Below are 13,162 nucleotides of genomic sequence, written 5' to 3'. Positions count from 1 at the left end.
GATTGAGTCCTAGATGCAGAGAAAATGTTCTGTTCCAGTAAGATATATCCTATTGTATATAGGATGTGATAGATAGTATTGAATGAGCACTTACTGTATGCTTGACACTAAGTGCTTGCATGGGTTAACCTAATGCAATCCCCAGGTAGGAACGATTATTAACCCCGTTTACAAATAAGGAAACTGAGGCACAGAGTAGTGAGGTCATTTGTGGATTACACAGTGATAAGTGACAGCGATCTAGATTTACGTGTGAAATATCCCAATTGTTAAATGCCAGCTCACTTGTTTAAAAGCATCGTGCAGGCCACATAAACCCCAGCCCACAGAGCCCCGCGTTTCACCCCTGGTTTAGTCTGACACACTCATTACAGAGGTGGGTACACTGAGGTCCAGAGAGGGGAAGCGGTTTGCTAGTGGCAGAGCGGGGCAGGAACTCAGAGAGGGCTGGATCCTGAGAGCATTTTCCTCTTGACTCATGAGACCCTCCTTGCCAGGCCTCACCCTCCTCATCCCCTATCTCCTCGGCCGCAAGAAGAGATGGAATAAATGCAGGACCCGTGTGTTCGTGGGGGGCCAGATCAACAGGCTGGACCAGGAGAGAAAGGCGTAAGTGGGGGGCACTGTGTGGGTCGCGCGGGAGCGGTAGATGTCATCCCAGCACTGCCCCAGCCTGCCTCCCCCACTCCACTGCCCCCGGGGGCTTGCCCCTCTCAGGTCACAGCCGTGGTGAGGAAGCTCTGGGCAGGAGCAGGTTTCTCTCCATTTCAGAGGTGGTTTTGGTGTCCTGTCCCCCTTTAATAAGATGCACATGCCCTAGTCCCGGCCATGACAGGGAGAGCTGTTAAATTTTAAACCCACAAACCTCAAGGAGATTTGTGTGAAATGAAGGATGGAGAAGGCCCCTCCTCCTCAGAAATGAGGCGGAGCTTAGAATCTTTCAGGGCAAAGTCCCCCCAAGCTTGGGTTGCTGCCCGTGGTGAGACCAGAGGTGACTTCAGTGGCCAGGATAAGGGGCGGAAAATCCTGAAGAATCTCTTGGTGAGAAGTGACTTAATTCTCCAGTTCTGTGGCTGATTCTCTGTCTAAACAAGAGGAAGCAGGCCTGGCTGGAGTGCTCGGCAGGAAATGGGATCCACCAGAATTTAGTGACATTGGTTTACTGGCTTTATTGGTCATATCTTTCTGGCAAGAGGTGCTGGTTTTCCGTTTAAATTGTGATGACAATTTCCTTTCAGGATGTATCTAAGTAAGAATATGAGTTGACTTAAGCTGAGAAGGAAGTAAATAGTAGGCAGGTGCACAGGTGTGGAGGTGGCAGGAATTGGGCAGGTGGCACATATGTGCCTAGATTTGGGCACCTGCTTCTTTAGAGCAAGGTCAAGTGAGGTCTAAGGTCGTAGGATGGAGGACTGCTGGAGGGTGCAGCCGGGCTGGGAAGGACGGGGTGGGTGGCTTGCCTCAAATCACGCAGTTAATTAACCAGAGAGAAAACCCTGCCCAGCCTTTAGTGCCTGCCATGACGCCCCAGGGTCAGGACCCCGTGGCTTGTGCCACTTTAGTCCTATGCCAGGACCACATCCCCACGACCCCTTCTGAATCACCCACTGCGTGAGTTAAGGGTGACCAGCAATCCCATCTCATTGTCCTCATCCCCCACTGAGAACTTCTCTACCGGAGGGCCCTTCTCAGCAATGCAGAGGAGAGCACTGCCTGGGAGACGCAGCATCAGCTTCCCTGTGCTCTCCAAAAGGTAAACACACCTCGAAGGCTGCTTTGCCCTCTCGACTTCCTGTTCCAGCTCCAACTGAAAGCTGGGTTCAGCAGGTTTAGTTTAGTTCAAGGCTGCAGCACTGTGGGGTCATAGGATGTCTTTCAAGCAAAGGGTGTGAAATCTCCTCTGCCCCCCAGCTGACTCTTGACCAGGCCACGTCCTCTGCCTTCCTCATGACTGCCTCCACCCAGGCCCTGCCCAGGCCTGCCAACCAGCACCGCACACCAAGATGTTTGCCCACAGCTCTGCGTTCCTAAGTTCACTCCCCAGTTCAGGGACCAGCAGTGGCTTGACAGATGGGCCCCAGCCTGCTCCTTCGGGCTTATCTCCTTTTTGTCCCCTAGCGTGCTCCACACCATCCCCTGCACCCCCATGTCTTTGGTCATTTGGACTCCCCTCCTGGGGTGCTCACTCCCCACCACCTCGTCCTGGGGCATCACCAACGCTGTGTCCTGCCCCGGGATTCTGATGCAATGGGGGGGCTAGGGCCGAGGCACGTGTACTGTCTGGAAGGCTCCTTGAGTGATTCCAGTGCGGACACCCTCTTTGGCCTATAAGTCTTACCCACCATTCACCATCCAGCCAGATCACCAACTCCTCTGTGAAGCCTTCCCTGACTGCCGCAAACCACAGTTGGCGTCTCCTCCCTGTGGATGCAAAGTCAGGGCCATCTGGCTTGCTGCTCCTGGTTCTGTACTTAGTTCATGTGTGTTATCTGTTTCCTCAGCCACCTGAGGAGTTTCCTGCAGTTCACCTCCCATCCCTTAGACCCTTCCTTCTCAAAGTGTGGCCGGTGAACCAGCTGGCCTCACATAACCTGGGAGCTGGTGAGAAATGCAGAATCCCAGGTCCCAGCCCAGACCAGCTGGATCAGAATCTGCACTGTAACACCCCAGCAGGTGCTCAGACATTAAAATGTGAGGCGCCCTAGTCCAGAGGTGGCCACCAGATACTCAGGACAATTCCCTTCCCATGTCACTCATGTCACCTGACCTGCTTTATCAATATTTATTTATTGTCTGCCCTCCTCCCAGGTTAGAATGTGAACTCCCCGAGGGCAGGGTTTGTTTTGCTTGCTGCTATATCCTCCACAGGAGCTCAATAAAAACTCACTGAATGAATGAATACATTAAAAAAAAAAACCTCCATCTCCCAGGATCATTTCTCTGCTGAGCAAGTTCCGGCTGGGATTCCACGAAGTTCACATCCTTCCCGACATCAACCAGAAGCCGCAGGCTGAGCAGTGAGTTTTCTGTGCTGGGGGTTCCAGGCAGAAGGGTCGGCCCTTTCTCTCTGGTGAGCCAAGGGCAAGGACATGGTCCTTCCTGCCCCCACCTAGACTGGGCTCATGGAAAGAAAGAGGAAGGGTCGAGTGTGCAGCCGTTAATTTCTGTTTGTGTTTCTTCCCCCTGCCTGCTGGTCCTTTGCATATCAGAGCTGTGGTCTTTGCCAGAAACACACCTGGGCGGGAGGCCAAAGAGTGTTCACATTTACGCTTTATCACACACCAAGTGTTTTTGAAGCTCTTCTGGTACAAATCATGGCTATCCTGCCTCTCGAGCAGAAGCCTGTGTTTCATCTGCCAGGGACCACCCCCCCACCTACCCCACAGACCTGGGGGCTGAGGGAGTCTCCAGCTTCACACTTCAGGAACCCAGGCTGCTTGCTATTCACAAAAGGCTGATTTTACCTCCACTCGTTTTCTTCAGATTTGTGGCTTCTGCCTGCTTGTAGCTTCCGAGCTCTTTCTGCGTCTCGAACTTTCCCTGCAGTCCCAATCCTCTACAAGCTGCCTCCTTCCTTCTCTGGGCATTGCTTAATTTAAGTGCCTAAAAAAGGGACTGTGACTGGCCCAGCTCATCCCTTCCTGCCAAGCTAAGGTAAAGTCCACTGGAAGGCCTATTTCTTGGCTACCTTTGGTCCAGTTAGCTGTGGCCAGGAATGGCAGAATCATATGCCCCGAAATACACAGCTAAAGGGTAGCTCCTTCTGCAGGGGCCATGTCAGAGGCACGTCCCCTCCACGGGGCTGAGGGATGCTGGAGCAAACAGAACAGAAGGTGCAAAGGCCCTGAGGCAGAAACATGGCAGCTGCGGGCCCTGATGTTATATTAACCCACTGGCACTTGGAGGGGGGAAGATGTCGAATGGTCTGAGGGACCACTCCCCCTGCCTGCCCATGCAATGGCAAGTTGGTGGACTTTAAGCAAACTCCTGTGTGAATTTGTATCAGGGCTCAATTGTGGGGCCAGAAGGGATGATTTACTCTCCTAATGGTTCAATTTTATATTCTTAAAAGAAGACATTTACAATAGGATTGCTTTATCTCAATCTGTCTACGTGAGGTTTTCCAGGACTCTATCTTCTCAATAAAGTAAGGTCTGTCCTGACCTCTTTAGCCCTTGTTTACCTGGAGAGGGAAGGAAATCAAGAAGAGAAGAAAGGAACTATTTAATAGTGACAGATATACTGACTCTCCCATTCTCTCAGGACTGTGCTTGAGCTGCAGGGGCAGAGATGAGTAAATTGCAGCCCTGTCCTGCAGGGTTTACCCCGGCTTAGGTGTAGGGAGGATATCAAGAGCCATCAGAATGCTGCAGACAGGGACCAGAATGCACAGGAGGATATAGGGTCGTCTCTGCTGGTGAAGGAGCAGAGCCTTGAGAAAGGCCGTGAACAGAGATGGGGGAAGACCTTCCTCAGTGCAGAGGATAGCGCAAGCCAGCGTGCAGACCCCATCCAGCACATATTATATTTAAGCCCCCCTTTGCCCCTACATCTGCCTCCACCTCCTGGACCATTTCTCTCCTCCCTTGCACAGCCAACCTTCTCCAAAGTGATGCTACACTCTTTGTGGCCGCTTCCTCCCCATCCCTCATTCTCCAGCTCACTCCAGTCTGGCTGCCCTCCCACTGCTCCACTGAAATCATTCTCTCCAGCCTCGGCCGTGACCTCCACACCACCAGATCCGCAGAGCCCACTGCTGTCCTCATCTTTCTCTGCCTCTCAGCGGCATTTGACACAGTGATCCTTCTTGAAACAGTCCTTCTTTTGGCTTCTAAGACACCACCCTCTCCTGGTTCCCACCTACCTCTGTGTTCCTCCTTTCAGTATCCTTTGCTGGCTCTTTCTCCTTTACCTGACTTACACTGGTTGGCATCCCATTCTCCCCCGCGCTTGCCTTGCTCCAGACTCATGGGCTCCTTCGCTGCTCCTCAAACAGCCCAAACATGTTTGGGCTCCTCCTTTACCTGACTTTACCTGACTTACACTGGTTGGCATCCTTTACCTGACTTACACTGGTTGGCATCCCATTCTCCCCTGCACTTGCCTTGCTCCGGACTCATGGGCTCCTTCGCTGCTCCTCAAACAGCCCAAGCATGCTTCTGCCTCAGGGCCTTTGCACATTCGTTTCTGTTTGCTCCAGCACCCCCTGCCCTGTGCATAGCTGGTTTCAGAAGGACGGGCATCCTTGGGTCCAGGGAGGTCTTCCTGCCCAATTAGTCCCCATCCCGGTACTCAGTTTGTGCCTTCATAATACTTCCAATATGTATTTATTTGCTTATTTGTTGCCCAGCAGACCGTGAGCTCTGTGAGGATGGGGTATGTTGTCTGGTTTGTTCACTGTTGTGTAGCACAGAGCCTGGCACAGAATAGTGCTCAGTAAATACCTGGGGATGGACAGGTGGATGGAGGTGGATCACAGGTTGGTCTTCGTGGACGACTTGTGGAAGTTCTGTTGAAAGTCAGACCCACCCGTCAGTGCTGAATTCAACACAGAGGCTGCTTTGATGTAAGAGGCAATGTCAGAATGGGTTTTAGCCTGAAATGTATGTCCCCGTGGCACCCACTTCCATCTCCCTCTGAGGACCTGATTCCCCTGGAAACGGGCATCTCACCCGGTCTCACTTGCTCTCTCTGTCCCCAGCACCAAGCGGTTTGAGGACATGATTGCGCCCTTCCGCCTGAATGATGGTTTCAAAGACGAGGCCACGGTCACCGAGATGAGGCGAGACTGCCCCTGGAAGATCTCAGATGAGGAGATTAACAAGAATAGAATCAAGGTGCAGGAGAGAGATGGGCCTTGCTGGTGTGGGGTGGGGGTCCAGGGGCTCCCCAGGGTCAGCACCTGTGCCCCATCTGTCCTGGGCTTCCTTAACCCCCTCCCCAACCCTCGATTCTACTCTCCCTGCCCCAAGCCTCTGAGGTGTCCTCAAGCCATACATGCTCGGGCTGACGGGTGACCCAGTGGTTGATCTCGGAGCCTCCTTGGCGTGGGAGCCTGGTCCCCCTGCCCATTTTGAGTCACCGCCCCCTGGCCGTGGCAATGGACTGCCCGGAGTCCTTCTCCCTCCCCTCCCCTGTTCCTCCATGTGTGCAGGAAGGGATGCATAAGGCAGGTGGTGAAGGTCAAGGCACAATTTGTCCTGTGGGCCAACAAAGCTGGCTGATCTTCTCCCCTTAGCTGTAGACCCCGCCCCGCCTCCCAGGCAGCATCTGCAGGACGCTGATAGGGCCTAAAGGAGAGTGGTGGCTGCCAAGGCCATTTTTAGGTAGGGTGAGCAGTTGGGGGCCTGGGGACCACAGTTCTGCTCCCCGTGTGCTCTGCGTCAGTGGTTCTGAGGGGCAGTGTGACACCTGGTGACTTCTGGAGACATTTTTGGCTGTCACCTCCGGTGGGGGGTGCGGACGGGATTGCTACTGTCATTTAGCGAGTAGAGGCCTGGATGCTGCTAAACATCCTCCACCCCACCGGACGGGTCCACAGCGAAGAATGATTCCACCCAAATGCCGACCTTGGGACGTTTACGTGAACTCACTTCCCCTCGGTTTTCCATTCTCTCACGTGGGGTGGCCGTCCACTATGAGACCCTGAGTGTCAGTCGTTTCTGAACAATTTGGAGACAGGCCTTGGTGTGGGAGGGAGCCCCACACAACCCAGCGCCCACCCCAGCTTTGGGGAATTCCCTGACCCAGCAGCCCTGAGGCCCCAGACCCTCCCACAGCTGCCCAGCTCCTTGGAAAACGCTGAGTAAAGCATCGTGTCCACAGAAGCCTCTTGGCTACTCTGTTCCGGGAGAGGTGGAGCAGCTCCACCCCTGCTCCAAGTCCGCCTATCAAGTGCTTCCCCTCGGCCTGCAGGTTTTGCATAGATTATCTCCCTCAGGCCTCCCCAAATTCCCCGGGAGAGGGCACTGTTGTACCCATTGCACAGCTGTGGACAGTGACGTTCAGGGAGGTGAGCTACCTGCTCTGGCTCTCTGCCAGGAACCCTCAGGGCTGAGATTTGAGCCCAGCTTTCCCAGCCATGTGAGGGGTTCTTCCCTGCCATGATCCTGCTGGTCATGGTAATAAAGTCAGGATGGAAACACCCAGGGGGCTTCTCCAGGAGGTGAGCTTGGCATTCACTTACCTTCTTGGGGGTGGGAGAGTCTATAATAATTTAGGGGCAACAATTCACACACCTGGTTTGAGATGTTCAAAGAGGCCACTGGACTTGGCCGGGACCACTCACCAGACATGGGAAGTGACCACGTGGCTTTTCCTCGCCCAGTCCCTTCGGCAGGTGAGGCTGAACGAGATTCTGCTGGATTACTCCCGGGATGCCGCTCTGGTCATCATGTAAGTAGCACCCTGCAGAAGGAGAAGTCTGTCGCCGAGCCCAAAGGTGTCAGCTCTGCAGGGGTGGCCACTGGCTGAGGACCCAAGCCTTCCCCTGTGAGGATGCAGGGCCCCAAGCTCCTGTAAACACAGCCCGGGTGGGTTCTCAGCACGTGGCCGGGCCTGCATCTGCCCCGTGCCCCTCGCCTGAGCGCCAGCTGGCAGAGGTCTTGGGGCCCCAGTGTCCCGGGTCTCACCGACTCCCCTCACCACCGCTTTTCCCTTATCCACTGCTTTTTCCTGCCAAACTTGGCTTGACAAAGGAGACCCAGCTCATTCCAGAAGAAAATCGATTCCTAGTTGTTTGGGAACCACCCAGCCCTCCTTGGCCACCAGCCACCCCCAATTGATGTTGGTGCCAGGTCTAGGCAGTGGAAGCAGAGCCCGGCCCCAGCCCTGGCTGTTCCAGTCTCCGTGCCTGTCAGCTCCTCGAGCTTTCGTTGCTGCTGCTTGTGTCTGGTTAGGAGCTGCCTCGCTAGGGCAGGTATTGGCTGAGGCTGAGTGGAAGGTAACAGTGGCACAGGGAGTCTCAGGGTGGCAGACCGTGGCTGGGAAAGGCCCAGCTCAAGAGGCGATGTGGGCATTTGCCAAGCGGAGTACCTGACATTTCCTGGGGTGAGCCACATGCGGATTCCGGATTCCGCAGGACAGCAGGGAAGCCTGTGGAACCTGTTTGTTCGTACCCAGAAATCAAGATGGAGCACGCGATTTCTAGGGCCCCGCGTGCAATGAAAAGGTGGGGCCCCTTGTTCAAAAGTGATTAAGAATGTCAAGATAGTGACAGCAGAGCATGAAGCCCAGCCTGGGACCCTTCTCAGTGGGGCATTTTGTGAATGCACAGGTGGCTGCCCACGAAGATGGCTCTATGAAGCCATGTTTCCTGGAGCTTTTAGGAAGATCATTTTTTGTACAAAGAAAGTGCTTCATGTTGCCTTTGATGTGGGGACTGTGGTATAAGGAAAGTGGGTTTATCTCCAAGCCTCTGGCTAACATCTTGCAGAAAATGTTTCAAGGGCCAGGTTAGCCTGGCCGTTGACTGGGTCAGACGGCAAGACGGTGGCAATGGCTTCATCCTGGGATGGCTCCCCGACTTTCCCTGGGTGTGGTACCTGTTGTGTGCCAGCCAGGGGGTGTGGGTGTGCCAAACCTCCTCTTCCTGAGTGCCACCTCCAAAACAGATTTGCGTTTTGTCTCTGCCATCGGCCAGCACGCTGTGTGGCCTGGGGCAGGTAACCCTCCTTCTCTGAGACTCAGTTTCCCTGATTATAGAGAAGAGTTAAACTAAATTATTTCCAAGATTCTTTTTCACGCTAACATGCTATGATTCTAAGTTTATTCGCCGCTAAAATGAGTCCATCTCTCAAGCAGTAAGATGAGGAATTTCATCCAAGGAGGTGACTACCTGCTGTCACCTCTCCCTTCCCACTCCTCTATGCCCTGGATCTCATAGGGAAAACCAATCCCCCACCCACCAGTCTTTGTGGGATTGGCTGATACAAATAATCAGGAGTCCAGTCACCTTAGAGAAGAGGCCTGCACACAGCGTCCCCCCGCAATGGCGGCAGCCGCAGCTGTTGCCCAAAGGGGCCCTGGCTGTCAAGCCAGATCCACTGGGAGGGCGCAGCAGCTGCGCTGCTCAGTCTCCAGCCCGGAGACGTGCCCGTAAAAGTTCACTCTGAGGGTCACCTTCATCAGAAGCACCGGGAGACTGTGGAAAACGGCAAATTCCTCAATTCCTTCCAGATCAGGGCCTGGGGTGGGGCCCAGGAGCCTGCATTTCCCAGAAATTCTAAGGATGAAAAAACCCTCCCAAGCCTCCATGAAATGACAAAAATCACATTTTCCAGCACGTCAGCGCACTTGGACGCTTTTCTAGAGCAGCTCTGAGGCAGAACTGGCTCGTTTGCCGTCTGCTGATCAGCGGTTTATCTGATTAACGGCCCACATTTGAGCTCAACTTAACCTGCGCTGCTGATAAAGCAGCCTCGTAACCAGCGCAACAAACTTTGACCACACTAACAGCCTACTTCTGGCATAACTTTTGGGTCTAGACCCCTGTTTCTTCTATAAAGGCTCCCTCCTCAAAGCCAAATAGTAGTAGTCAAAATAACAGTGATCGACATTGCATTTTATCGGTTGGGCCTCTATGACACTCAAGGCACTGGGCCTTATTAATTTTATTTTTTTATTTTTAAACATTTATTTTGAAGTATAATTGATTTACAATGTTGTGTCAATTTCTGCTCTACAGCAAAGTGATTACGTTATACATATATATATATATACATTCTTTTTCATATTCTTTTCCATTATGGTTTATCATAGGCTTTTTTTTTAAGTTGTTTTTTTTTTTGATGTGGACCATTTTTAAAGTCTATTGAATTTGTTACAGTATTGCTTCTGTTTTATGTTTAGCTTTTTGGCCACGAGACGTGTGGGATCTTAGCTCCCCAACCAGAGATCGAACCCACACCCCCTGTACTGGAAGGCAAAGCCTTAACCACTAGACCGCCAGGGAAGTTCCTATGACAGGATATTGAATATAGCTTCCTGTGCTATATACAGTAGGACCTTGTTGTTTATCCATTCTACATATAATAGTTTGTATCTGCTAATCCCCAAATCCCAACCCACTGGGGCCTTATTAATTTTCAAAACTCTATGAAGTGGTTCTATTTTACCCCCGTCCCCTCCGCAGCACACACACTTAGGAGATGAGGAAACTGAGTCTCAGAGAAATTCAGCACCTGCCGGGATCTCACAGCTGTCAAGTGGCAACTGGGTTTTGAAGCCTGAGATGCTGATTCTGAAGCACGGTTATATTTCCGCATCTAGGTTTGATCCAAGGCTGCCTTTCTTTGTGGCTAAGAGATGCAGTTCTGAACAAGAAGCTCCTTTGTTCTGAAGCAGCTTTATTTCTAAAGATTAGTCGCTTACAGCACACACATCCTGTGAACATAAATAGAGTGTGTCATTGGCTGGCACTGGGGGAGATTGCCGAGGGAATCAGTAGCATGGACAGGTGCACAGGGTCCGCTCCAGGAGGGAAAGGCCACAGCAGGAGCTATGGGAGTCCCCTGCCCTGGATAACGCAGCCACCAGTCCCCTCGTGGCCTTTGAAGTTTTTGAATTCAGTCCCGGAAAATGATGTAGAAGTTCCGGGAGGGCATTTCCAGCCTTTAGCGTAACTGTTAAATCAGGAAAGTTTGCTTTCCATATTCCCACTTCCCTTTTCCCTGGAAAGGCACCAGACAAACATAAACACAGTCTACTAACTAAAGTGACACTGGCTTAATGGAATGTCCTTGTTCCCACCGGGTTCCCCAATCCTGGGGACCTTGCTTTTTAAGGGAGGATAGTGTTTGTGGCAAGTGAAGCTTTGAGGATGGAATTTTAAATAAGGGACAGCTGTTTAGGGACCTCAATTCACCTTCTCAGTGGAGGTGGGAGTTGCAGTGAGCAGGGGCCGCTGGGATGGAAAGATCCCAGGACCTCGGGTCAAGTCCCAGCTCTGCCACTCACTGGCTGGTCATCTCGAGCTGGTAAATAGTAATACGTGGTGACAGTACTGCTGACACCGTGAAGTGCTTACTCTGTGCGAGCATTGTTGTGCAGCACCCTTCCTAAGTTGGGTTTTCGTTAGAGCTTACAAGCGTCCATGAAGGAGGCATGTGTGTTCTCACTTCGGGGAAGAGAAAACCGAGGCTCAGGGCCAGTGAGCCATTTGTCAAAGCCACGTGGCTGAGGGAGTAACAAAGCCATGACTCCTACAGCTTCTCTGACCCCAGAGCCAGGCTCTGAAGCCCAGTGTCGCACAGCACCCTCCTGGCTGCCCAGTTCCCTCAGCTGTTCCCCAGGGTGGTTCTGAGGTTCAGATGAAATAGTACCTGTGGATGTACTCTGGGAAAACAAAATGCAGTCCCACGTAAGGTGCTGGTGCCCCAGCTTCACGTAGCGCCAGCTGGCAGCTGCGATGCTGCCACCTCCAAGAGCCAAGAGCAGGACGGCTGCAGGCATCACCACGTGTCTTTGGAATCTCAGTGTGGTAGAAAAGTCACTTCCCAACATAGCCGTGAAAATGTGGCTGAAGAGCATTCCCAGGGCATGTTGTTATTTGCACAGCATTGCAGTTCGGACAAGGGGCCCTCCCCAGGCGACAACGGAGTCCTGCTCCCAGGGCCTTACCTACGGGGCAGGGAGCAGGACCAGGCCGCTCAGCTGAAACACGTGAACATATCACTTTGTTGTGGCCACAGGCAGGTGTGTAGCTGGAGAGGCGAGGCTGGCATGACCTGAGTGGTCGGATGAGTGGCATACAGCCTCACTGTGTCAGACTGTGTTCTAGGCACAGGCGGATAAGACAGACCCAGCCTGCTCGTGAGCGAACATACATCTAGTGGGGGGAGACAGACAACACACAAATAAATAAAAATAGGATTTGAGAGTGTGAAGTGCTATGAAGATAATGAAACAGGGTGACATGATGAAGAGAGATGGGAAGATGTTATCGAAGAGGGTGATCAGAGAAGGAGGTGCCCTTGAGCCAAGACCTGAGGGAATCGAAGGAGCCAACCCGGTGAAGAGCTGGGGCCACTGCCTTCTGGGTGGAAAGAACATCACATGCCAAGGCCCTGGGGCAGGAGCAAGCTTGCCATTTTTTTCAGGAGTGGAAAGGAAGCTTCTGTGACTGTAGCAGTGTGAGTGAGGCTGCGGGTGGTGGGAGGTGAGGTTGTGGAGGCTGGTGGGGACCAGATCATGGGGATGTTGCAGGCCATGGCTTTGTTTAGAAATGCGTTGTGGGAGTTCCCTGGCGGTCCAGTGGTTAGGACTCAGTGCTTTCACTGCCGGGGCTCAGGTTCGATATCTGGTCGTGGAACTAAGATCCTACAAACTGTGGGGCGCGGCCAAAAAAGAAAAGAAAAGAAATGCTTTGCGGCTGAAGGTACATTTCAGGTCATGCTTTCAAGGAGAGCAGCAGGTCCTTCTTAGGGTGGCTGGGAAGAAAGAGCTCTGAAGGGGCCAATACACAGAGACGCTGTTCAGAAAGCAAACCAGGAACTGGGCCGTGTGGGGAAGGCCCCTTGGTAATTCCCCATCTGCTGCTTCTTCCTGCCCCACAGCACCTTGCCCATAGGGAGGAAGGGGAAGTGCCCGAGCTCGCTCTACATGGCCTGGCTGGAGACGCTGTCCCAGGACCTCAGACCTCCGGTCGTCCTGATCCGAGGAAACCAGGAAAACGTGCTCACCTTTTACTGTCAGTAACCCTGGGCTTGTCTGCGCCTGCCCAAAGCCAGGATGCAGGGGGTGCCCGCCTGTCCACGGGGACAGGACACACGCCCCAACGCACTTGAAGTGGTAGCATCTGATGATCTCATGGAAGAAGCTGGGAGATTTCCAAATTTCATCTGGACCCCACTCCCATCAGACAAGTCCTCTGGGCTTTGTTTTTCTGGGCTGGAGAAGTAGCAGGTGGAGCTGTCTGGAAAACTCTCTGGTGGATTCATATTCCTTTTAAGTTTTCTTTTGCTCTTGATTACAACAAATTAAGATTTCAATCTTTGATTTGTATACAAATTTTAGTCAGAGTGCTGAGTGTGAATTTGGGCCGTTTCTACAGACCTTTCCTGGGAGCACCCCCTAAACACGCCTCCCCCCTCCAATATCAGGAGAGTGGGCACCCCACCTACAGCCCTTACAGGGGGAATACAGGGGCTCGTTGAGCCTCCAT

General features: G+C 52.7%; 1 protein-coding gene across 6 annotated transcripts in view; it reads left to right on the top strand.

The window, feature by feature from the left end:
* Positions 1–12,696, top strand: part of SLC12A3 (solute carrier family 12 member 3) — a gene marked incomplete at both ends in the record, with an annotated part of 36,133 nt that extends 23,437 nt beyond the window's left edge. For all 6 annotated transcript variants that reach the window (XM_082862165.1, XM_082862163.1, XM_082862161.1 and 3 more), the window contains 5 exons: positions 498–609; positions 2,931–3,017; positions 5,702–5,837; positions 7,328–7,395; positions 12,555–12,696. In XM_082862165.1, the coding sequence (XP_082718291.1) occupies positions 498–609; positions 2,931–3,017; positions 5,702–5,837; positions 7,328–7,395; positions 12,555–12,696 (545 nt within the window). The remainder of the gene's footprint in view (positions 1–497; positions 610–2,930; positions 3,018–5,701; positions 5,838–7,327; positions 7,396–12,554) is intronic.
* Between the last annotated feature and the right edge of the window lie 466 nt (positions 12,697–13,162).

The sequence above is a fragment of the Leucopleurus acutus genome (assembly GCF_964270905.1).
Source record: "Leucopleurus acutus genome assembly, chromosome: 20".
NCBI classification, from domain to species: domain Eukaryota; kingdom Metazoa; phylum Chordata; class Mammalia; order Artiodactyla; family Delphinidae; genus Leucopleurus; species Leucopleurus acutus.
Note: the sequence above shows the minus strand (reverse complement) of the source record. Positions and strands in the feature narration are given on the sequence as shown.